Source organism: Notothenia coriiceps, unplaced genomic scaffold, assembly GCF_000735185.1.
Source record: "Notothenia coriiceps isolate Sejong01 unplaced genomic scaffold, NC01 NC01_scaffold00037244, whole genome shotgun sequence".
Taxonomy (NCBI): Eukaryota; Metazoa; Chordata; class Actinopteri; order Perciformes; family Nototheniidae; genus Notothenia; species Notothenia coriiceps.
In genome coordinates this window covers 4,479,120-4,505,779 of record NW_011369945.1, presented here as the reverse complement: position 1 = coordinate 4,505,779, position 26,660 = coordinate 4,479,120, and the positions used below count along the sequence as shown (strand labels likewise).

The 26,660-nt window shown below is 39.6% G+C and overlaps 3 protein-coding genes across 4 annotated transcripts; 2 read left to right on the top strand and 1 right to left on the bottom strand.

The window, feature by feature from the left end:
- Positions 1 to 1,027: 1,027 nt before the first annotated feature.
- Positions 1,028 to 4,929, top strand: svip (small VCP interacting protein). The gene is made up of 4 exons (XM_010793321.1): positions 1,028 to 1,503; positions 2,150 to 2,200; positions 3,125 to 3,238; positions 3,552 to 4,929. The coding sequence occupies exons 1-4, from the start codon at positions 1,441 to 1,443 to the stop codon at positions 3,564 to 3,566; spliced, it is 243 nt and encodes an 80-aa protein (XP_010791623.1). The 5' UTR covers positions 1,028 to 1,440; the 3' UTR covers positions 3,567 to 4,929.
- Positions 4,930 to 5,180: 251 nt separating this feature from the next.
- On the bottom strand, positions 5,181 to 22,239 carry gas2a (growth arrest-specific 2a). 2 transcript variants are annotated; one of them, XM_010793319.1, is made up of 8 exons: positions 21,963 to 22,239; positions 17,992 to 18,156; positions 15,716 to 15,846; positions 12,202 to 12,346; positions 11,053 to 11,116; positions 10,756 to 10,966; positions 10,562 to 10,669; positions 5,181 to 6,307 (listed from the first exon to the last, which is right to left on the bottom strand). In XM_010793319.1, exons 2-8 carry the CDS (start codon positions 18,137 to 18,139, stop codon positions 6,098 to 6,100), a joined length of 1,017 nt encoding a protein of 338 aa, XP_010791621.1. In that variant the 5' UTR covers positions 18,140 to 18,156; positions 21,963 to 22,239; the 3' UTR covers positions 5,181 to 6,097. The 2 variants fall into 2 exon arrangements, with proteins under 2 accessions (XP_010791621.1, XP_010791622.1); XM_010793320.1 differs by having other exon boundaries at positions 21,973 to 22,239.
- Positions 22,240 to 22,704: 465 nt separating this feature from the next.
- On the top strand, positions 22,705 to 24,248 carry fancf (FA complementation group F). Its single transcript, XM_010793318.1, has 2 exons — positions 22,705 to 22,766; positions 23,049 to 24,248. Exon 2 carries the CDS (start codon positions 23,103 to 23,105, stop codon positions 24,129 to 24,131), a length of 1,029 nt encoding a protein of 342 aa, XP_010791620.1. The 5' UTR covers positions 22,705 to 22,766; positions 23,049 to 23,102; the 3' UTR covers positions 24,132 to 24,248.
- The last annotated feature ends 2,412 nt before the right edge of the window (positions 24,249 to 26,660 follow it).

Genomic DNA, 26,660 nt, shown 5'->3' with positions numbered 1-26,660 from the left:
AAACCGTTTGAGACCCACTGAGATAACTCGACTAAAGTTAACTATCTAAACAGAGAGTCCCTTACCTCACTGAGCAGTCTGACAGGACAGAGCTCTCTCTCTCCTTATTTCAGAAACAGCTTCTAATATCCGTTAGCACAGCTAGCTAACCAGATGCTAACAACAACAATGCAAATAGTGAGTTTGGTAGAAATATACTGTATAATAGTAAAGTTATTGAAGATGATGCCATATTTATTGAAGATTTTACATTATAAATATTCCCCAAAATTATTCAAAAGCATATTCTTCCAAACTCCTTGCTGTAGTATGACACACAGGAGACCATTGGTGTGTAGTGAGTTTGGTAGTAATAAGCTGTATAATAGTGATTGGATATTATTGTATTCTCTTTTTTCGGAGTTGCATTTTAGAGACGGTCCCTGAGCACTCGTTTCTACTCCGGCTGCGGATAGAGACCAATGTAATGTGCCCAGCTCGGAGGACGGCGCGTATTGGCTTTTTTTGATCAAAATGTGATTGTAGTTCGTTGTCAACCTTACCACGGTACTTAGGAGACGTCATTTGTGTCTGAATAACGTTTTGTTCATGAGTTATTGATCCGTGAAATCCGAATCTCCCTATATCGTTCCAACTTTACTGAACTAAGCCAGAAGACCGTCTCATTTCGTAGACCGATCGGTTTGCTGTTCCTTCACTTTATTTTTATATTTATATACATTTATTTTGGACGAAAACGTGAGATATGGGTTAATTGCGTGACTCTCACGCTCAATGCGTGAGTGTTGGCAGCCCTGGTAGCATCCATCCACCCATCACCTGTCACACCGAGCTACGTTCAAAATCACACAATGAACACATTTCTTTAAACACAATATGGTGGAGCAAATGTGCTATAAATAAGACCAATGTAGCTTAAGATAAATCGTGTACAAATACAGTAGCAGTTTCGTATTGTTTTGATGCGGTATTATTATTTGGCGCTTAGTTATTTTTGTACATCTTAGCAGAAAACTGTTTAGCAATGTCGTGTTTGTGAACATAGTTTACACTGGCAGATTAGTCAGCTGTGTCAACAAACTCGGGGATAAACATTTAGAATGGACGTCTGACTTTATAACACATATTTGTCATATCTCGATGCTTTTAAAAAGAAGTTTGGGAAGAAATGAAATTAAAGAAGTGGCTGCCTGGAGGAGAAAAAGTGCGTGTAGCTAGTGGTAGCTAACTGTAAACTGGGATGCTATTGTTACCATGAGCTAACATGAGCTAACGGTAACGGTATGCGAACAGCAGCAGTCGCTGGGTGCTGCTTCCTCTTCTGCCTTAACCATCAACACAGCGATTTGACTGATTACCAGCTAGTAAGTTAGCTTGATAATCTCAACCAAGACACTTGTTTCAATTTTTTACGTGCCTTTTACTTCCTGGTACTCCAGTATGGGGATGTGCTTACCGTGCCTTGGTGGAGCAGCGGACGACGTTGTTGTCACACCAGATCCAGTAGGTTCATTTTACTAACACTTTTATTACCAGCTGTGTCACTACAAAAGTCAGAATGTCACACTTGTATAACGACATACAATGTGTATTTCCACTCTTTAAATAAACCAAAGGCCATGTGGATGTGATTAATCGTGTGTAGGACATCAGTAGGCCCTACTAGGTAATGTTCAGGAGTTGACTGTTTAGGCTCTGTAAACACTGGCTGTAAAGCATGCTGCAGGCCCAACATACTCAACTAGCTAGCTTTATATAGACTGTGGCTAACAGATGTAGCTGATAAGACTAACTGATACAAGGCCAAACATTTGTGTGTGATGATAGTTTAGCAATGTTATTTGTAAAGCATGCTTGTGTGCATGTATCTCTTTAGGGGTGTGGTTTTATGTGTGATTGCGTTAATAAGGATTTGACATCCATCAGGACAGCCCTGAGTTACTTAACTATCGTTAGGATAATGCACAGAAACTTTTGAGTGGTGATTTTGTGACACATTTCCCTGAAAAACTGAGGTTTTCTTTTAGAAGTTTTCATATAAAGTATATAATGTTAGTTGTGGGTTGCTGTAGTTTACCTATGGTTTCAGAAATGAATACAATTATCCAACCATAATACTTCAAAGGTTTCGATGTATTGTTACTTTCAGGACGCAAGGAGACGACAATTGGCTGAGGCTGCTGAGAAAAGACAGAAAGAGGTAGGTTAATTAATAAGTGTTTGTGTATGTTTCTCTTTGTGTCTAAAACCCTTTTGATACTGTTTTCCAGATTATTAAGTATTACTAAAAGTAATGTTTTCCATAATGAGCTCTGTAATACATCCTAACATCATGAAGGTTGGATTAAATTTAGGCTGTTGGTTTAATGTTGTTAAATTGTATTGTGTGATTTAAAATATTTGTCAGTATTACCTTTTTATAATTCAACAACAACTAAACACACCACAGCCTCCAAAATAACCACTAAGCTTAACAGTTCTCTAAATCGTTTGATCCAAAACTGGACATCATACTCTTTACAAGGATCACATTTACTGCAGGGTTGTTCAGACTAAATTAGTTAGTGAGATTCATACAATATGAATATACTGGAAACTGAGTGTAGTATAAATTGTACTACATCCCATCTGAGGTAGATGCATGTGACAGTTGGTGAGTGTTTTCATTATCATACAGAAATGCCACTTGAAAACCCGTAAGAGCCATGCTAAAGTTGTATCAAGGTAAGTAGACCAAAATGAAAACCTTTTTTTGGCCAATTGAATCTTTTGGATTGGCTAATTTCTAATCTACCACATGTTTCACCTTCAATTTCCCTGATGATTCACACTTTCAGGACTGCAGATGAAATCACTTGGCCCTAACACACACATGGCAGTGAGCTGCTTCCTCCTTTATCTGGATTGCTTTATTTGGAAGTTGAATGCAATTTTGCTAGCTCTGATTGAACATACCTTGTGCTTTTTAAAGATGTTTTTTTGTTAAAGTAATCTTTGAGGAAAAACATGCATGTTTTTTGGACTGTACATTATATATTTGAACACATTCAAAATATTTAAGCTCCTTTTTCTTAATGAAACCATTGTCAGTTATTGCTTGACCATTTTCTACTCTCTTTTTCAGACAACATACAGGGGGGTTAAAAATCCAGAAGCAGTCGAGAGAAAAAAGAAGAAACAGGAAGAGATGGAAAAACAGGAGATGACCGGCTCTGTGTCTGGAGGCGGCGGGTTGAGGGTTAGTTTTGTTATTTTCCTCAAGCTGTGTGATTTCTAGAGAAACAGGATGATCATGGGTGTCACTCTAGAAAGTCTGGTGCAATTATAACTTTGAATGTATCCCTCTATTTGAATAGTAAGATGTTAGCCAATAATATGATAATATGTTGTTGATATAATCTGTTACCCAGTTAGCGGTAACACCAAAATATCACACTAACCACGTTTTCTATATGACATCTAGTCTCAAACGTGAGACATATCATTGATATAGCACTTTGTCTCAAAGACTGAATATTGTTCTGATAACCTCCCCCCTCTTTGTTCTCTAGTGGCAGGTGGGCTGAAAATCAAGATGAAGTCAAAAACAAAGTGAAGAATTGAAGCAAGACAACTTGAAAGATGTTTGAACTGCTGTCGGTTTTTTTTTTTTTTTGTTGCTTTTTTTTTTTTTTTTTTTTTTTTTGTTGCTTTTCTTTTGATATTATTATTATTATTATTATTATTATTATTATGAGACACGTGGCTACAGGTGTCATGCTTTATGCAAAACAATCTGAAGTGATTACAGACAGAACAGCAGGAAAACCCTCTTGTTGCCAAGTTATACAAGCCAGCACAGGCGTTTGGACGGGGATAACAGACACGTGCAAGTAGATACAGGTCATACTGTATTAGTTTTATTTAAAAATAAATATGACAGTCTTACAGTGATCACCATTAGATAACACTAAATAATATGATGATTGAGTCCAGCTTTAACTCTGCTGGCTGTTGTCATATTAAGACAAAGCTGTCATTAACCACTTTTTAGCTTTTTCACTTCACTGCTTTTAGTTTTCACTGTGGAGGATTTGTAAATCCACATTGTCTGCACTGCTTTTTGTACGACTTTTTTTAACAACCTGTCAAGGAAAAACACAGTTTATGTTTACAAACTTGAAAGTGTGCTTATGAAGGTGTTTCATACAATTAAACAAGGACCCAGTTAACATGTATTCAACCTAATTGAGGGCTCTATTTATGGGCAACATAAAGAATTGTGCAAGAAAGGTTATAACGTATTTACCACCCGGTGGATGGTTCTGTGATCAGTGCAGTGCTCGTGTCACATGGGAATCCCAATGAGGCATTATGCTGAGGACATGTTTGATAACCAGGTCTGAACTCAATGCAACATCACTGAGTTGGTGATTCGGTCAGGAAGTACAAACTTCATACCTTGGTGATAAAATATACAGCAGCTTCCAAATGTTGCTGCTGTTAATAACCCTGTGCACAAGTCTTTGGTATAAATCATTTAATAGAGCCCTTTTAGTTTTTGCTCTGCACAATTGTGTTGCATTGAATTACAATGTGTGCAAACCACTGATGTGATGCCTGCTTATTTATATGATATGATATGTGTTTGTGACAAACAAGCTTTTGTAAGACATCTATTTGCACACAGTGGGTGTGGGCAGCAAACATGCTTTCTAACACTATGCTGGAGATAGAAATGTCAGCTGTTATAGAAACGGGAGAAACCTTTGGTAGGAAAAACAAGTGAAGTATGTATGGTACACAGGGAAGTATTTACTTTGACGTGCTTAACTAAGTGCATTTCTTAAAGCCTTTACTTGATCCTTAAAGGCTTCTGGTGCTCCTACCATTTTGTAGAACAGCACATATAGCCAATGTTATTTGCTACAATAAATTACATTTCTGCTACTCTTGTGTGGACTCTATGTGAATTACAGTTTAACAGAAAGTTAAGATAAGAGTTAGATTTGGTTAAAATGATCAGTAAGGACATTTGCAACATCCTATGAATATATACTGGCTTAAAAAGCCAGTATAAAGCACACTCAGTTGAACACACTAGTCTACACGTCAAATGGCTACTTAGGATTTGAGCTTTGGGTCAGAAAACGTACCCATCCTAATGAAAACATGTACAAACAAGATATTTCAAATTATGAAGATTCAAATTTATTGAAAATGTACATCTAAAACAAATTGGACCCATGTACTTTACATACAAAGCTGTTTGCATAGCAAGTGATCTCATGCCAAAAATATATTCATTTTCCAGGTAAAAATGTCAAACAATTAAATTGAAGGATGAGGTGTGAATCTATTAATTGTAAGAAACTGAATTGAGATGTTCAAGTTTAAATGACTGCACTACCTCTAGAGGTCAGTAATACACAACAAATTGAAGAATTGCAAAACCTCAAAGTAAGACTATATAATTATCAATCCTAAATCAATGAGGATCTGTTTCGCTACATGTTGCAACTTGTGCAACGGGTGATTGCTCATGCACTTACAATAGAAATGATAAAAAAAACAGGAGCAATCCTAATAATGAATAATGAGTAAAGAAAAAATGGAAATAGTATAAAAATGCATTTCATTGAAGAATCATTCAACATGTAAACAGTCTAAGCTCTGCTTAAGCCTAATAAAAAAAATACATCATGAAGAAAAGGGCCATAACATTTTATGACCAATGTTTGGTTTCTATGGGACACGTAAATTATAGTTTGTAAAGTACATTTCTTTGGACTGTAAAGTTTCCACCTATTCTTCAAATGTCATATATATAGTTTAATTTGCAATTTGTGCGAGGACAAGTAAATCCGTCCGAGTATTTAATGTACTGTTAAGGCAATAAGAATTACAATATCAGCCAAAAGGCAAAATAAATGGGGTAAACAAAACATTAAGCTCAGGGAAATTGTCTAACTGCTGTCTACTATCACACACACCAGTTGTGTCAGTAGCCATAATAAGTAAAATAACAGGGACAGGTTATATAGCCACGTCCATAAGAGAGTAAACAATGGCAGGAAGTCCCCCTCCTTTATGAATGAAGAATTTCAGTCTCATGTCTTCACTTCTTGCTGCGGTAGTGGGCGGCCACCACCAGGTAACTGTCAGGGGAGAGGTCCTTGATGTTGGGGGACTTGGTGCAGATCGGGGAAGACTTGCCCTCCACCCGGGAGATTTGGAGCATGCGGCACGGATCGTGTTTCATCAAATAGCTCTCAAAAGTCTCCCAGCCTCCACCAACACGCACCATCACGTGCTTGTCGTGCAGCATCTGCAGAGAGAAATAGGATTACAGAGTCACTTCTGATGTTGCTGTGTCAAAGGAGAGCTTTAAATGGTTGTTGCTGAGCCCCTTCCTTCAATAGCGCTAATGTCATTTCACTGATTAAGGCTTTGGTTCTCAGGCAGAAGCTGAATGAACACTTCAGCATAGCCTTGATGTCAGAGGTTGTTGATTGATGTTAGGGGCCTCAGACTGGACAGTTTTCCCCCTGAGAGGAGCTCCATCCATCTCTTACCAGCACAATGCCATGTTGAGAAGACTAACAAACTCACAATGATTGATTTCTCTCACAATTTTATTTGTGAAATTACATAATAAGCAACACTTCCATGCTAGTGTCTAGAGTACCCTGCCCCTGCACTGGTTTCAGCTAAATGAATGAAGCATTTTTAAAAGCTAATGCTATAGGAATAGTTTGTGCAATGATTACCATCTTATTTTACAGTGGTATGCTGTCGGAGAGAAATCATTATTTATTTAATTTTTTTATTATTTGCTCACTAGCCTTAAAACACAGCTGAGGCTCATGCACATGTCATTTGTTTTGCAGGAAGTATTGGGCATATACATTTTCTTTTATTATTTATTTAACTGATAATGGCAATAGATTAAAGGCAGATTTTCCCAAAAGTTTGAACCTTATAAAAGCAGATCAAAAAGTCAGAGAATCACTCAAGTCAGTAGGTTTCATCATCTGGGGATCATGAACAGCTGTATGAAATGACATAGCAGTCTAATCAATAGGTGTTGAGATGTTTCAGTTTTAACCAAAGTGGACGACTGCCTGAACACACACACACACACACACACACACACACACACACACACACACACACACACACACACACACACACAGTTAGCCTGGCTAAAAAACATTCAGACAAATGACAACTTTATCATCAATTTACAAATCCACTCTTAACCAACGTTTAACATGCAGTGTGTCTTCATCGTTCAACATTTACTTCGAATGTTGCCACCTGCCACACGCTCTCAAGGTTGGGTACCATGGCAACGTTGGCCGTTATAATAGAGAGCGGAGAAAATAAGGGCTCTGATATATTGGATGCTCCGACACTCGCATTCCCCAGAGGCTGTGCACATAAAACATGTCCGCCTCACTATGGAGCGTTATCACCTCCCTGCCTCATTAACACAACATTACACCTCTACTAAAACACGCTTGTTTAGCGAGGCCCATCTCTGATCAAATAGAGAGTAACATGTCAATATTAAGATTTTTAATTATATGCTATATTAGTCTTTAAAACAAAATCAGTAGGAGTGTGATTCAGACAAATACAAAGCTGAATAGTTTGATAAAAAGGGTAACCCATCACATGCGATTGTCACCTCCAGCAGCAAAACATGCAACATTTATAAGCCTCTCAGAAGAATCAATCAAAAGGGCACCGGTGGGGCAGCGCTTCCAATCACCAGCACCAGGCCTTCAGGCTGCGTGACTGTGGATTTAATGGACCTGTGCCATGCAGAGGGTTTCAATCATGCTGCTTTGGGACGAGACCAGCAGCCCAGAGAAGGACAGAGGCCCGGGGCCGAGCTCGGACAGCACTTCTCACAAACCCTGCGATTGTTACTCTGCCCCCTTGTTAGGGCTACAGCCACCTCATTTGTTCCAGGAGCTGAGAAGGTCAGTCTCAGGCCTGTACAGATAATTGTGGAGTAGACCCTTATGGGCGCTGCATCCCACTATTGTCCTTGCTCTGTGGCTGCCTACAGACCTCACTGTATTCCTTTTCAGTGGAAGCAGCAGCTGGAGGGTAATACCACAGGAGGAATTTTAATTAAAGCATTTTGACTGTGAAGGCTGCTGGCTGAGAGACAAAGGGATAGAGGTTCTTTGGTCTGACCAAAATACATATCTCACACAATGTATCTGTGAGTACACTTTATAACGCATGGTAATACACGTGTAATTTTACTGTGACTTCTGTCTTCTAGCCAAAGTTGCCATCAGTGGGGGTCAGAGGGTACATATGACCCTGGCCAGCAGCAAAGTCCTTAGTTTAGCTTAATAACAAACTAAAAGCTAACAGCTAATGCAGCTCCATTGAGATACATTATGATGCATTCAAGCTCTATTCATGATATAGTGAAGGCTATCATTTAGTTTCGGGCAACAAGCTGAAACACATAAGTTGTTTGAAGGAAGTGTTTTTAAAGCAATATTGAAAAGATACTGCTAAAGGAATTATTTTATTTATCACTAACTCAAAGCAACTAATAAACCCTGCGGAAAGATTTATTTTAATGAAAGCATTCAAATAAAAATAGAATAAATTGAGTGTTTTTATACAAATAATCACTTCAGATGACAATAACGGAATAAAAGCAAAACATTTAGAAGTTTTGCCAGTTTACACTTTGGGATGTTTAATCATTTCTCAGACGGTTGTGGGACCGTGGTGAAATAAATAAGTCTGGAGCCTTGGATGAAGGACCCAATTTGGAAAATGTTATTCCCATGTCCATAATTCCAAACGGCTGGCCTGCCTGAGGTTTCCTTCTTTTTCCCCAATTAAAAGCTTTTTGTGGGGAGATTTTTCTCATTCAAATCAATGGTCTACGAATAAAGCAAGTCATATGTTGTACAGATCTTAAAGGTTTAAGGTTCGACTCTATTATACCATGCAGGATATCGCACAGTAAAATGCAGTTGTATACCTACTCTAAGCTACACAAACAGAAAATGTATAAAAATATTCAAATATAAAAAGGAAAACACAGATAAATTGAGTTGAGCTTACACAGAAGTAAGAAATAAAAAAGGAAAACTACATGTTATACAAAGAAGCCCACACAAGGTAGTGTGGACTACATAACAATAGGCAGGCTGCGTCGGACCAACACTCTCAACATTTGTCCTTGGTTGCTCGGCAACACAAGGAAGACAGAAGCATTCAGTCTTTGTACGGGCAAAAGTGATACATAAATCACAAATCTGATACTTATTCAGAATAATACAGCATCACATGTTATATAAGCTGGAAAGTAGAGTCTTCATGTCTTAACTAATATTTAAAAACAGAATTGTTAATCTAAACCTCACACTGACTGAGATTTGGGCGAGATTTGACATTCTTAGTTGCAGTGTGATGTGCCGACAGCAGAGGACATCCACGAGTAAACTCTCTTTTGAACGTCTCAACAACCGGAGCATACCGACTGCATGAATCACATTCTTAGAGGTGTGAATCCTGGTTGTGGGTTGCCAGGTAACCAGGATCCCAAGGGGACCAATGCTACCTCTTTAATCTGAATCTGTGTTAGCCTTCATTTATCCTCCTCCAACATCCTTTATCCCTCCACTCAGAGAGAGTCTAGTTACATTTCCTGGGCTGACGGATTCAGTGTGATTATAAGATACAAGTAATGCTACAGCCAGCATTGAGTGATAAAGCTCAGTAAAATATTTTCCCAGTAATAACTTTGGATCATATGGAAAGACGTGGGTGTTATTTTCCCTTTTATAGCCGGTAAGTCACATTGTGTTTGGCTGAAGATGGACATTGTCTGCATACCATTACCAGTAAATGAGACCTCACGAAGGCGGCTCTCCAGACACAAAGGCTTACTTTCATCGTAAAGCCCCAAGTATCAACACACTGCCATATGCTGTGTGAACGCAGAGAGGCTGGCACTGCAGCGTGAGACCTTATTGTTATCAACCACCAACTGATTTAAAAATGAATAGAATGGAGGAAATGTGATGAGCAATAGTGTGAACTTGTGTCATTTTTGTGAGGCTTTTTTCTGTGCTTTTATTTTTTTAATAAATATTGCAACCCATTAAAAAACTAGGAGTAATAAACTGAGAGAAGTACATCTCCAACCCTGTGCATTTTATAGACACGGGCACTTGCATGAGGTACTGCATTTTATTGGGCAGTAGTATACTTTTTACTCAATGATAGATATCAAGCATTTTCATTTATTATTTACTTTGAAGTCTATGTTTTTATTTTTCAATTAAAGATGCATAGGTGACCAATAAGTTAGCAAACAGTATATGAAGTACAGTATGAAGCAGGAAAAAGTATTTAGACTCTTTACTTACAGTAACTAAAAGTAGCTATTTGATGTTCAAATATTTAATTATGATTAAAATATTTCAACTTTATTGTAAATACTTAAAGTACTCATTAGGCAGGTCATTTTTCAACTTTTTTTTAAATACTCTTGAACACAATTATTACTTTAATTGTACTGTCAATAACTCACCCGGATGAAAAGCATCTTCTCCCCAACACGGTATCGACCCTGAGAATGTCTCTCTACACAGAATTTGTTCGGACATCTGCAGGGGGGATCATTGGAAATATGCCTCACCTGTAAAACATAAAAATAAAATAAATGAAAGATGGGTAGCTACTGGTATTATAAGTTGAAACGGAGGGTATTTAAGGCTGGCTTACAGCATCATCCAACAGCTTCCCTGTGCTTTTCTTGCTGGAGGTGACTTTAGTTGGAGTCGGTGATGGGGTAGGAGACGGGGAGGGAGATAAAGAGGGAGAGGAAGGAAGGGGCGGTGCTGGGGATACAGGTGATGGAGGTGGTGGAGGAGCTTTTTCTTCCTGTTCAATCTCTTTCTCCAGTTTTATGAGGCCAGGGGGCTCCACGTTGTACCTACACCAAGGAAACAAAGAGTGATGTCATTCTATAAGTGAAGAGAAAAGGATGGTAAGGATATTTAAAAAAAAGCATGATCATACCGTGATGCTATCCGTCCCAACTCTAGAAGACAGAGACACACTTCTCGGGGCTGCTTATGAAGAACTATAGGAAGAGATCAAGTTTTAGCTTTACATCAAATGGACATTGTATGGTATCTGGAAAAAGGTCATGAGTAAGAATGAGTAGCTGTGTGATGATTTAATGCACATAAAAATGAGCTCATGAACTTCATGCGTTCAAATGATCCTCTCCTCTGCCATTCTGTGTATCTCAGATGATTGCTGCTCAGAATGGAGGTGTAAGCTATGGCTTGAGGTGTTTATTTACACCTCATCCCTATAAATATATGAGCAGACAGTGAGACAAGATGTGTGATACATGTGACACACCACACCGTGCTTTACAAACAAAATATTGACTGCATGATAGCAAACCTGGTGTTGTTACATCTACTGCTGAACTGATAAATCCATCCAGAAGAAAGAGAGAAAGAAAGAAGACAGCTGTTACTGTTTTCTAAAGTCTTTTCGCAGCATTTTATATCACAGTTCACCGCGTGTGAAGTTGCAGGGTTGATGAACTCATGTGTGTGAGTGACTTGGCTTTCAGCAATGATTGAAATTGCATAGCGATGGCCTAGCAGCCATTAGTCAGACATCACAGGAATGTAGGAATATTCTCGGTATTTCAGTTACTTGCAAGGCTGCATGCTGTCCTTCTGATCATAAGGGAAACATTTCAGTCCAGGCATTTCTTAACAGAGAGCACATTTCAGTGACATAACACTCAAAAAATCCTTGCAATAGATAGAAGGGACATTGATAAAAGAGTGTGTGAATGAGGAAGAGAGCAGAACTGGGCTGGAAAAAACATTTGCATAGTGTTGGCCTACTTTCTCTCCAACTCACACCCTTCTGACTGTGCTGCCTTTGTTTTACTCCTGAGGATTATTCAAGATGCACACATCCTTATCTCCATGGTAGAGATGCTCCCAACAGACTGCTGCTCGTGTGAGCTTTGTGTAAATGTCAAAAGAGTTAAAGCAAGATCTGGGATTCAGTCCAACCTGCGTGATACTGGTAGTGCCAGTGAGGCAAATTGTGTGGTGTTTATAGACTGCCCTTTTTTGTCTAACATTCAGATTTCATAGTGTTATGATGTTTATGGCAGAAAAATAGTGAACTTACCTAAATCCTCCGATTCAAACAGACATGTTTCTCCAACTCCAACCTTACGACACCAGGACAGGAAGTTGGCCGTGTTGTCCCGTGCAAAGAAGGAACCAGAGGGAGCGCTCTGCCGACAAGGTATCCTCCGAGAGGGAATACTATGCTGGAGACATAGAAGGGTTAGAAGACTTCAACTACGAGTACTTCATGTACTTCATGTACAGGCGCCGTTAAGGAGGGAGAGCTCCAGTAATCGGTAGATTGGTGGTTTCCATCCCTGGTCCCTGAAGTGTCCTTGGGTATGATAATGAACCACAAATTGCACCCGTATCGTTGTGCGAGTGTGAATAAATGAGCTTTACATTGGATAATGGGCAGTTATGGCCTGCCATTAGTGTATGAATGTGTGTTTGAATGGGTAAATGGCATAGAAAGTAAAGGCACTTTGAAAGAAAAGCGCTTTATAAATGCAAGTCATGCAAATTAACCACACCAGAAGAAATATTCATTGAGAAATAAGCTGCAAATGAACTTTTACTTTTTGTTTGACATTGGAAAAAACAAATGTCTGCCCTTGTGACTTGCCCAACCCAACCCCCTGAGTTTCCATCAAAGAAGAGAGCCACATACTTCCTATCTACACTGATTTCTTCTCCATCTGCTGCTTTCGGCTCCAGATCAAGGACCTTATACAGATCAATATGGGAGATGGCGTGTTAGAAAAGTGGAGCTACTTCACCAGGCCTTCTATGATTTTGGATCAAGTGACAAGCTTATGGGTTTCAGCCCCCACACGGTCTGTTCGGGGAGATTTATGCGCCTCGCTGTGGTTTTATACAGGATATGTGCGTCGGTGCTATGAGAAAGGTGCAATGAGCTCATGCTGGAAATATGTAGGCTTTTGTGGGTATTTTTCTTTTCTTTCCAGGCTCTCCTTTTGACTTTTTCTGGGATCCTTTCTGTTGTTGAATTACTTTGCATTCCTGGAGGAATAACGTCGACCACATTGCCAGTTTAGTTTGATCTAACAATCAAAATGCCACGTTGTTGTTTCTGTGGCGGCTTGCTGAATTATGTGCATCTTTACCTATCTAATAATTGCACAGACGGCACAGTACTTATAGAAGACATTATGTTTAAATAGTTGGGAATGAATGATTAGTACAATGCCTAGAAATCCCATAATTTCCATTCAATCAGAAAAAGTAATAACTTTTACAATTGTTGAACACTTTAATGGAATAGTTTGGCGTTTTATAATGCTTTAATGCTGTTGTTTGCTTTTTGCTGAGAGTTAGTGGAGATTATACCATTGCCCATCTTTGAGCAGCCAGATAGCTTAGCTTAGCATAAAGACTTGAAACAGAATGAAATGGCTAGCCTGGCATCGGTTAATAATATCCATCTACCAGCATCTCTAAATCTTTGGGGGTTTTGTGCAAACTATTTCCAGCGCAGTAACTTTGTGGAGTCTCGGCTGGTTGCCTGCCAAGAAATAATCGACACGAAACCCCTTTTAGTTCACTTTAGCAGTGACGGTAGGCAGATTTGCCACTTTGGACATTGACAAGCTAGCTATTTAAGTTAAACTAACTGGCCGTACACTTTAGCTTAACATTTAATGAACAGATGCTGAAGTGGTTTAAATCTTCTCATGTAATTCTCAGCAAGAAGCAAATAGGCATATATCCTAAAATGATACTTTATCTCAAAATGTTGTATGTGTGGTCATAAATTATAACAATAATTTAGGTTGTGTCACATGACAGGAGTTGACAAGAAATAAATATAATCTCCAGTCGTCTGATATTGATTGATGTACATGTGGGAAGATGTGCGAGAGACAGCATGTACAAAGGGATTTATTGTTTCTCTCTGCTGGAATCACTTAGTCCCTCTCCACATACACAACTTATAATGAGCTTTAAAACAGATGTGAGTCCTCTTTAAAGGAGTAAAACATAACAGTAAACAACAGTAGCCTAATAAAGAATGAGAAGCTGAAAAAGCAACAATTGTTTGATATGAATCATAAACCTTAAATGACATCAGGCATGGTGAACCTGGTTAATCTTTTAAAGGCACATTAAACTGAAAGTGCTTAATGGTAGCTGTAAGGACAAACTATTAATCATCATAATGCTCAAACTTTGTTTGATTGTTTGGCATGAGTCGCAGGTCAGTGTAGACCACTCTCTCCTGGTTTATTTTCCCCAAGACTCTCGCTGTTGGCCTCCATGATCAATAGGCCCCTCTATTTCAGTGGATCATCTGCCGTCCCACGGTCACTGACCTCAAGCATTTCCTCACATCTGTGCTTCTACACTCACACTGAGATCAGGAGACTCACCGTCCTCAGTAGCATCAGGGAGCACAGTAATGCATCAGTTCAAACATCAACAAAGAGCCAACAAAAGAGCCTTTTGCTTCCTTTCCTCTCAACAGGAACTAATCAGAGTTTCCCCCTGTCTGAAACATATGACCCCACTGAGCATGCCTCATGTTCAATGTGTAAGTCAGTATGAATATCTTAAACTCTTATCAAGCCAAACTTCAAACTATTTGAAGGCTTTGAAGTCAAATACATTTCAAGAAGGTCAACGCAAAAAATGCTGAAAACGAACAATATTTAAATGTTTTACTCTGATTTCTCAGAAATAAGCTGAAGACTTGGAACCCTTTCTTAGTGGCTGATACAATCTGAGTTTTTGAACCCTAATTGCTGTGTTTTCTTGAGCACTGACCCAGTAAAATATCTGATTACAACTTGCAGGGTTACCCTTTAATCTTATAAAATGTATTAAACCCTCAATCAAGGGTCACAGAAATGAACATTTAACGTAGTTCTGCCAATTCTCACTGGGGATGTGGGGCCCCATCCGTTAATGTGTCGCTGCCAACCTTATTTTTCCTTTGCCTTTTTTGCAAAAGGCTGCAAGCACCCATCCCCCATCCCACCCTTTGTGCAGTGCTTTCTGAAAGCATGGAGCTCTTTGCAAAGTTGGGGTTTAAGGTCGCTGTCAAAACCAATCAACAAATAAGATCTATGTACAGGAAGGATATCAGATATAAAGCTTTCCACCAGTTTTAAGCAATGGTATATTTGTTCGACATGGGACGGGCTCTCTGGTGTAGATTTTATTGATCTTATTGAGGGAAAGATGATGTCAGGGTATAGCTGTTCCCTGTTTCAGAGAGAGTCAATAAAACGTCAATACTCTTGTCTTCAAGCAGTTTGGTTGCAATAAATTATGCAGGTTTCAATGGATAATTTATGGGGCAAATCAAAACTAATATTAACCTTAGATTTGAGTTTTTGTTAAACAAACAACACATGTCTGGATTTCACATTATTTTGTAATCAAGAAGGATCGTTCAAATAGTTAGGGCCATAGTGATTGTAGGTCAAAATGATAAAAATAAATCTGCTGTAGATTTATTGAACACTTTCAACATTTTGCCCCCAAATAGTTTTTTCTTTACTGTATCCTATATCATGCCAGACTTCTATAATCGCCAGGTTTCTTGGTACCTTTTTGTCATGAGATGCAGGCAGGTCTTCATTATTTTGCCTGAACTTCTCCTGGAGTGTCTCAGCCAGCTGGCACAACAGGAAGCCATTGTCTAAGCGATCCATGAAACTCTCAGCAGTGATTTCCAGACCTGACCAGGGGACACATAAAGAAAGCAAAGGGTTCAGCAATAAATTCAACAAAAAAATTATTTAAAATATATTCATTCGGCATAAGGAAATAAAATGTATTCTCCAGTCCAGTCGCAGCTATAGCTGATTCAATGTTATTGTCTCTCAGAAACCGCTTGGCTTATTAAGCTTGGCTTGTGCTGCTGGGTTTAGGCATCTCTGCAGAAGCCAAATGTTCACATATTACAACTTGACTTAGGGGAATCTGTGGGGGATTGTCTGGTAGTACACTGCGGGGGGTGCAACGACAAGATCACATGAACGGGGGGCATCTGATTGTACGCATTATTCATCATTATCCTGCACAGTTGCAGAGATAGATTGGTGATCAACATGTGGTGTCCAGTTGACTGACTTCCAGAGGACCATTCCTTCATAGTTAGATCATTGTGAAATGGGAGGTGGTGGCAGGGGGGTGTCTGTGGAAAGAAACCCGAGATTTTTTTTTTTATTCCCTTTTTCTTATAGGAGGAGGGGTCTAGGGGGTTCGACATTTAATGAGTTCCAAATGTTGTAATTGAGCCAAGAAAAGAGAGATTTAAATCTTGAGAAATACTCAGTGAGCGCCCGTCTTATATGCTCAAACTCTAACTTGCTCCTCGCTGTGTGAGGAGAGTCTATTCAAGAGGGAAACATATCAACTCTACTTACTCCCATACATTACTCTGTTCCTTCAGGCTCCCATCACAACAACATGACTCTTCATTATGACCACGCATCCCGCTCCCACTCAATCAGTGCATTCGTTACTACGCGCCGCTCCTCCCACCTAAAACTGCAAACTCTGCTAAGTTTTCATGATATCTTTCTTAGAATTATACGATGCTGAATACACAGGCATGAGTCAAACCAACAAACTGATTTTCCACTATGTACTGTATGTAGCGTAAACATGTGGATGCACATCTTTTTCGTCCTGGATTCCTCACCGAGCGGACCAGACGTTTCTAGCTCGGCTGGTTCCAGTGCAAACACACACGCCGCCAGCGATAACACGCGAGATACTGGAGTTGATTTAAGTTTTCCACACACTGGTAGGAGTCAGTTTCAGGAACTGAATTTGCTTCTAGTTGCCTTGAGAAATGATCATCTGCAGGAGGTCCCATGGAAGATCAATGTTAAGTATATTCATTGCAATTTGAGTTCAAGAAAAGTCTCACGTAATTGGTTGCTTCAGCAGACTCTCTTCTTTCTATACACTCGAACAAAACTTAAAATGCTGATGCGTTTATTCCGATGCCTCTTAGAAATGCAGCGAACAATTGATGAATTCTTACACTCGGAGGAAGGATAACGAGCACATTTTTGTGAGGACACGGTTGCCACATGAGCCGGCAAATTAGCATCTTTTAGAGGATCTCATGAAGAAGGTCTTTAAGTTTGTCCTTTAACTATTGATAACTGACTTTAGTTACCGAATAAACTATTTTTTATGATGCTCAAATAATAAACCCCAATGAGTCCAACAGATGTTAAGCTGAAACTTAACGGACTGCACACACCCAATTAAATTCAGTAATGAAATTTAAATCAGATCCTCAGAGTGCCTTGGCATTTGTTTTGTGACTGCACTGTTGAAGAAGTGCACTTCACAGGGTGATTTATTATGCAATAGCAACCTTGCACAAAGCTGCTGATGTTCCCTCTGTTGCTTATTCTCCACCACGGGCTGAGCATTATTCAAGAACTCCTAATGAGGGCCATTATTCAATTAAGGACAATCTATGAGGGAGTGTGTGGACATGGAACCTGGTTCACACATTGCACTTTAAAGTTGTTTGTAATGAGGTTCAGATGGATTTCAGTCCCTTGCAGAGCTGTTTACATCAGCAATACCTGTTTAACTTACAGTATGTGCAAGATGAGGAAATGCAGAGCTATTTCTAGAACAGTGATTTGAATGACTCAGCAATAGCACCTGGTATTTGCTTACAAACTTAGCAAAATAGCACCTGAATAATAGAGGGAAAATCACGTGTATTGCTACATATCCTTTTATGCATACCAACAAATGAAAATACACGTTTCAGCAGGGTCTATCGGCCCACTTTTTCAATGTAAGTCACTGATGTAATGCTAATTGGACTGATACTGTGTTTCCCTACCGAGAATATGAGTGAGCCACAGGGCTAGGTCTTCCTTCATGGGCAGCAGGCTGGCTTCATGTCGACTGGCGAGCCACTGCTGGTACTGCTGCATGTCTGTGAGGCCGGGGCCCCCGGGATGTTTGGGGCTCAGGGTGCTGCACATCATGGTTCCCTATCGACAGCCTGAAGTAAGAGAGACAAAGAACAAAGAAAGAGACCTTTATTACCTTAATGTTAGTTTGCAAAGAAAACTTAAGACATGTCTATATGCAGGCCTACGGTATTTGATAAGAAACACAATGTAAGTAATATCTGTGAAATACAGTACAGCAACTGTACAGTAAGTTCTTCCAAAAATACATTGAATAATATCTGCGGAATATCTTCTGACAAATGCCCGATCATCTAATTCAGATAGTCTACATACAAATAGACTGTTTATAAAACCCTTTTGTAAGGGTTGTGGTATAGGCTTGATATGATGACAGTTAGAATCAATTTAGGAGAAAAAAAACACCTGAACATGTTTCTTTTACACTAATAAGCTACATTATAATTTCTCCACAACATCTGACATTCAGGTGGCCAAATATTTCATAGAGGAGGATCAAATGAATGAAAGGGATCTGAGGCTTTTGTACTTTTGGCCAAATCCTGGTTTGATTTACATCCACCTGATAACATGAGACAGCACAGTTCCTCTCCGCCTCTTCAAGGACAAGAGCCACTTTTATACCAGTGAGACACTTACAGTGGGACTTTTATTCAACATTCAGCAGACACAAACAAAGAGCTCCTTCATATTACAGATACAGTCTATCATAGAGACTAAATCAATCCCATCCAGCAGGAACAGCAGCAGGCCTTAAACTACAGCTTGATGGAGAGACTGGGTTTGACATCAATATTCAGAGCGACATTTAACAGCTTCTCACTGCCTGCAAAGTGAAGTCAATGAGTAAATGAGACATTCCTTGCAGTCTTTTTCCAATATCTCGCTGCAGTGTGCCAAGGTTTTTTTGTCTGAGCTGTAAAGTGAAAATCTTTCACATAACAATCCAGTGTCACTCCATTAGTGCAGTGAGTAACTGACCAAACAACTGGGCACCAGATGTAAGATCTGACATGAAGAGTGTATGTGTGGACATCATTTTAACAAGTTAGAAGACAGAAATATGAATAAATAAGCAAAGAGTCTTTATGGATTGTTTAAATGTTGGGTTGTTGTAAAAAAGTGTTTGTAATGCATCACAAAAGCATGGTCTTCTGTCATTACAAAGACATGGATGACGTTTTGAAAGATGCTTTTCTTCCACCTTATCAATTGTGTGATAAGTGGGCCAAACATACTACGCATTTTAACAATGGAATCAAGTTGCTGCATCTAAAAAGTGTTGCCTCAAAGCTTGGACACACGCAGGAACATCATACATAGGCAAATACTGTAGCAACAGGATGTTTGATGCAAATTACAAGAGGAGTTTATCGAAAGAAGGAAGCATAGCTGCATGAACAATTACCTCATAGTGTGTGATAGCTACAAATGTCCTCTGAATACTGAGGGAGTGTCACACAATGTGAGGAATCTGACCTTAAAAAGCTGTGTAACATTTCAAGGTCCCTCTGGAGCTGGCTGTACCCGAATCACACTGTGGTGCAATGCAGGACCTCAGGACCTTGATGTCCGTCCAAGGTTGTCTTATTTTCCTGAAGACAAGAGCTCCTCGTTGTGTACACACACTAAACTCCGGAGCTCAGCACTCACACACAGGTGCAACATTCCCACGTCCACGGCAGGCTGACGGACAGAACAAGGGCACTGGGACTCATGTCCCACAGTACAAGGCCCATTCATACGTTCACCGCTGTCCATAAAAACATAATGTCCTTGACAGGAAACATAAAAGATACTTTTTTTTCTTGCACAATGAAGATATTATATGAAATATGTTTCAGTTATTCTTTAAATATCTTTTAATATGCTGTTTAGGGGGGTTGAGATCCATTGATGATAAATTAGATATTTAGAATATGAACTATTGATATTATGTTAACAATGCATATATAATAATATTATCTTTGCATATGTCCACTATGGATTTTGGAGGTTTTTCTTGCTGCCTTTTCACTATCCGATGTAATATAGTGTCATTTTGAATGTTACATTTTGTACAATTATGGTAACAGACTCTCTCTCCACCTCCCTACGCTCTTCTTGTGAATGTTATTCATTTGCCAAAAGAAAGACAACATTCACAACAAACAAGTTAAAAATAATCAGATTTTTTTCTCCCCGTGTTAAAAATAAAATAAAATCTATATTGTGAGTTGTTTTGGCCATGTTAATCTTGAATTGAAATCTGATTGTGACAGTCCTTCTGCACATTACGCATATCACCACTGTCAGATGGAAACAGTTTTCTATGTTCTCCTACTTCTGAAGCTAAATAATAATAAATACATGTTGTATTGGAGTTATGAGTAAACATCTGTCAATTAACCACATAGACAAATACTTAATCTTAGTTGAAACGCTATATTCTTCTCAATAGGATTATGAATAAACATCACCCAGGATTCCCCTTTTCTGTTACAGGAAAGAGTCCAAAAGAAACAACCAGCTGTTGTTAAACATACCTGGTCCTCTCACCACACTGCAGCCTGACCTTTCCACTGCAGGCCAGACACACAGCCAACACCATCTCTGTGCTACTGTAGGCTTCATGTAGCATATACAATCTGCTAAACTCAGTGCTTCATCTATGTATTGTTAGTTTTCAGAATCAGAATCAGAACTTAGGCTAAGTATTAAAACTAAGAAATAACTCAACTCTATTGCCCAGAGATATTAGATGAAACTGCAGTAAACCGGCCACAGTGGGCTGCAGATTGCTCCAGGATAGAGATATGGATAGGGATTTCGACTGCTGAATCACATCAACTAGAAAAAAACAAGTGTGGCTCTGTCCTCCACCCTCACCGCCCTTTATGCCTTTCTCCTCTACTACAGTAAACTGATACGGAGGCTAATTTGTCCATTTAAAGTCAGCAGGCTTACTGCAGATAAGTACTGTTAGTGTTGGGAGTCTGTGTTCTTTTCAGGGACAAGCATATCCACTGTGCTCAGTAAAGTTCAAAGTCTCTAGCGAAAAATATCAACAAAAGCAGAATATTCTGATGATTCTGCATTCAACAAAATAACATGCATAAAGAACAATGCTTGTATGTGCACAGGAGTATATCACAATTTCCAATAAGATTGTGCTTGTGTGTATTTCTGCATAAATCCTCCACATCCATAAGCCATGATACTAAAATTATTTGTTCCAGATTGTTCTAAATGTGCCTCAGGCCTGTAGTAAAAGAACCCTGTGTTGTAAACATGTTCAGCATCAACAAACTGTATTTCAGACTGAAAACATGTCTACACTTATCCTGCACCATACAGATCTTTAATTCTGCAATGTCTGAAGTTAGTGCAATAAATTAGTCATGGCCTGTATTGCCCCGTTACTGTAAAACCCTTGGCAGCACATTTCATTTACAACTGCTTTACGATTTTAAAGATGTCTCCTCCTTTACATCTGTCACAAATAAAAACAGCCACAACAGACACTTCACTTCTCTGAAAATAGGATCAAGGGGGGAACGCCTGATGAGTTATGACTGAAATCCAGCAGAGCACCCACTAATTAAAAACCAAAGAAATTAATCTGAGCTGCAACTGAAGAAAATATGTCAGATTCTGTAATAAAGTGCCTTGAATTGCTTTGAAAGAAATATAAAAATACAAGAATAAAAGAGTAAACAGTCAAGAAGTAAGACTTAACTTTTAAACAGAATATGACATTTATCTGCAAAGCTCTCTTCCCTCTGGTCAGAAGAACAAGTAGGCTACAAGGTACAAACTCAAACCTGAATATGCATGAAGACATTCAAAAGTTTGAACTTTATTTCATCAATATAGAGACTTTAAAAATGCTCCTTACCTGTGCTCACCCAGAGGGTTCAGCTCGATAGTGCACACCTTCCTCTCACACGTCCTTGGAGCTGCTGGATCCCAGTTTTCATGCTTTTCACCGCGGTGCACCGACCCACAGGTTAGACTCCAAAACAATGAACCAATGCAGACCGGGGAGGTCTTTTTCGCTGCGCATTTGCACAAGGATCTGACTTCACAGACACACACATGCACACTCACACACTCTGCCACTGCTGCTGCTGCTGCTGCTGATGATGATGATGATGATGATGATGGGAGGGAAGTTTGATCCTGCCGCAGCCTCGCTCGTCTTTTCGCTTTATGCTGTTGCCTCAATATGACATTTTTAGAAAGAATTCGGCAGATCAGCCCGAAAATTAAATCCTTCGATATTTTTTATTTAATGGATTATCTATTTGTTGTAGGCTATGCACATGCAATTTAAGCCACATGAAAGACCCTGACTTTTTGAAATTGATATCGTTTTACAGTTGTGACACAAATCATGAAGTAGCCACAAGAAATACATTCTGAATTGCTGTTATTAAAACAAATGTTTTCTTAGCTAAGTTAGATGTTTCAATGATATCGACTACAATATAGAAATAATGCTTTAAATAAATACTGTATAACTGGAAAATAAACATTAAAAACGAAATGATCAAATCGAAATGCTGCTGTTACCTGATTAATTAACTATGTTTTTTGTCAGGGCTTTTATTTTGAAGGGAAAAACCAAAATCTAGCAGTCACTCACGCATGCGCAGTGGTGAAAGCGGCACAAGCGGGACGTGAGAAAATGAAAAGAAAAGTGAGTAAAACAACAACAACTATGTTTATAGCTACTAAATACCCCTCTTCTAGTATGCCATACTGTCTTTTATGTATAACGCTAGATATTACCTCAGCAACAATCGTTAGAAAGGGCTTTGTTTTGAAACGTTTTGCCGGAAGTCCTTGGCTTCTATAATTCGAATGTCAGTTAGCTAACCTGTTGCTAACCCACTAGCTAATATAAACAACGTTTAGCAGGTATTTCGGGGGAGGACACTCAGGTGGATGTTTAGCTCTATAAGTTGTCTCTCCTCCACAGTGAGCGACCTCCATCGGCTCTCAGAGGCTGGATAGTGAACGGGGAGAGCGCCACATGGAGGCGGTGCTCAAAAGCCTGTCCAGCACTGCGGAGCTGTTGGCCGTGGCGGCGCGGAGCAGCGCGGTGGAGCAGTGGGATAAACAAACCCTGTCCAGAGCCTTTCACTGGGCCCGATACTGCGAACACCTATTCTCCAGGTTTCACAATAACACCACAATAAAGAGGGTGATGGAGAAGCAGCTAGAACTCACAAATGAAAGTTTGCGAGCCGTCTTTCCTCGATACACTGACGTATGTTTCAAAGACCTCTTCCAGTGTCAGCACCTGTTGCTGATGGGGCTGCTGAAAAATCCTGACCTGCCCATCTCCATCATGAAGATACTCTTTGACACTGTGAGTCCTGTAAACACTCAGCAGAGTGACTATCAGGATGTAACTGGCTTCTGTAGCCACATCATTCAATGCAAATCTGCTTGTAAAGTCCTGAGTCCTCTCACAGACTTGTCAGGTGCTGATGTTGAGGTGCAGGGGGCCGTGCTGATGGAGAGGCTGGAGGATCTGCTGAGTGGAGGCGGTGAGGCCAGCCGGAGAGAGCACATTGTAAACTCTTTCCTCCAGGAGGGTGAAGGAGCATCGGGACATTTCTGTCTGGTCATCGCCGCTGCTCTGCTGACAAGGAAAAACTCTAATGCTTCACAAACTGCTGCACAGGATTGTCTCTTAGACTGGCTGCAGAAAGAACAAAATGTGCTGCAGCAAATGTGTTCTGCACTTCCTACTACACTCATTATAGACTTGGCAAAAAGACACCTGAAATGTAGAGATGCATACTGTGATGTGCTAAAAAAGTGGGCCTCTAGTATGGAGTACAGCATGAGTGAGGGTGAATGGGTTCAAGCAAACACAAACCGGACCGTATCCTTCCAGAGACTTACGGAGCATTTCCTGGCCTTGTTTGCGGCCTGTCCCTCTCTCAGAGAGGATGTGGAGAAAGAGCTAAATGTTTTGAACATTTCTGACGGGGACTTTGATGTAAGAGGTCTTAGTGTGTGGGGAGACCTTCTGTCAGCAATAAACAAGTGACAGTCAGTCTCAGAGCTGAAGCCAAGATGTAGCTACATGTATTTGCCTGTTTGTATCTGGATGCAATGGTTGAATGCAGCTGGGAATTAAACCTCAAAACGTTTTGATACCAAACACAATGTGTCTTTAGTGTGGATTATTGAAAGCCAGGAGTGACCATACCCTGGCATCAAATGTTCACATTCTTCTTTACTTTTGATCAAACAGTTTCTATTATAATGTGGCCAATTCAACGTAATGTTTAAGTTAAATAAGGCACTTGTTCTTGGGTTTAGACATTAATACAGACACTCAGTATTCATGTGTGCATTCATATCGACAGTCTTCCCAGTGCATACAAAAACTAAACTCAAAACAAACTGAAATTCATTCACAGAGGTTTCTTTTCAATTCTTCAATCATGACCATGAAATAATTCTATGCAACTATCACACATCATAAACACTTGCTGAGTATTGGAACATGTTAGATTTATATCAACATCAACAACACTAGCCTATTTATTTACAACTATAATTATTATTACTTTAAGTTATGTAAATATTTTGTTTTTTAAATGTACAGCTTACACTATCTGGACAGGTGGTAGCATCACATGCTGTCTTTTATTCACTGGCAGCATGTGATCTGACTGAATTAAACGGAAAGTAAATGTCAGGCAGTGAATAGTTGACACTTTATAAATTGGCCTCTGGAGATTTAAAGCTCCTTTTATCATCATAAATCCCACCTTAGTACCAAATTATATTTTGGATGTGCTGTTTTAAAATCATTCTGTTAATGTAATAGGGGAAACTAGACAAGAGAAGATCAACATTTTTGCAAAAAGCAAAGAAAGCAAAAGCCATGGTGGAATCCAATTGACCTTTTCTGACTGTACACACCTCAATTCATTTTCATTTTCACACAGACAACCTGTCAATATTGCCTCTTCGCCCCAAAGCTGCCTCCCTCTGAATCTAAAATGTTGATTTGCTGAATGCCAGTCATGTGACTTGACTGCCAATTCGCACATCTCAGAGCTGGCCGGTGTGTCAGAGCACCTCTGCGGCGAGGGATCAGTTAGTCAGATCGGGCGTCGTCAATCAAAGCTGCACAATAGCCGGTGTGTGACATAAGTGTGGCAGACAGCGGATTAGAGAGCCGGCCGCCGCGAGGAGGAAACACCAACACCACCACGGCTCGTTTAACACGCCATGAAAGCAATTCACGTTCAGACAGACAAGGGTCACTGAGTAAGGGGCAGCATGTACACAACCAATTTATTTCCAACCAATGAAGAACATATGCATCAAGCTGGATGGGGACCAAGAATGATTAAAGGGATCTCATCTGCTCCGAGGATAGAAATATATGAACATTTGTGCAATTTCGATTTTCATCATGTTTGATCAGCTTTTACACAAGTCTGGTATTTAAGAATGTGGGGAAATAAAGGAGATAATTGAGGCTTTTATTTTGAGATTACATTGAGAATTTTGATCCTTTATTTGACCGAGATGCACATTATCGTTCACCCTTACAGATTCTCTTCATTTTTAGATGTTGTGTTTCACACTCTTCATCACAGCCTCACACATAACTGGCAGAGTGAGTGAGAAGCCGTGATGATGATTCAGATGTGTTAGCCTCACTGCAAATTACAATCCTATAAATAAGTCCTATGGCTGTATCTATACTAAAAGAAAAAACCTATTATTTTATAGGATAAAAAACATGTCTATCGTAAGATACTAAAAAAGGAAAGCATTTTATCGTTGATGTTCTTATGCCAAATAATTATTTCCAAAGGTGTTTTTTTTCCATTTAAAATAGGGTGTTGTTAAGTAATAGACCACCCCTCTAAACCAGCAATTTACCTATCAGTTTTTGTCCCATAAATGTGAACAAATTGCCCTCTGCTGTTAACCTGCAAGGTGAAAATGACAGGGTTGTCTGATTGCATCACTTCAAACAACAGGAGGGCCACACCGCCCCATAGTAACCACCAGCCCACTTTAAATGTGTGACATTGGCTTGTAGCATCTATTATATTAGTTCAACTACTCTCAGTACGTTTAATAATTTAGGAATATTATGCCTTTCTGTCTTTCATAAAACCACTTTCTTTAAGTGTGTAATTAGCAATGAAACGTCCAGTACTTCCTGCTCTCTTGTCTTCTCCTCGGCTTGTTTCTGATTCTCTGCAGTGTATTGTTGTTGTGTGTCAGCGTGGGGTAACACACTGCAGTGAGACGTGCTTAGGGGCGTGAAGGATGGCATTCATTAAAACTCAAATCCAGCCCCCATCTGGTGGTGAATAGGGAATCCTCTGAGGGGCGGGGCGGGGCGGAGCNCCCCCCAATTTTGCATTTTGAAATGCTCCCGATTTCTGAGGTCTAAAGTTTGGCAAGTATGGGCTAAACTCTCATTTTCAAGAGAGACCTGTTCAGTGGAAATGGGAGTCTCCTGTTAAGTGAAATGGTGAATTGAACCAAATGTGTTGTTTAGTTAACAAGTTCTAGCTACAGTTCTAGAGCTGTTCAACGA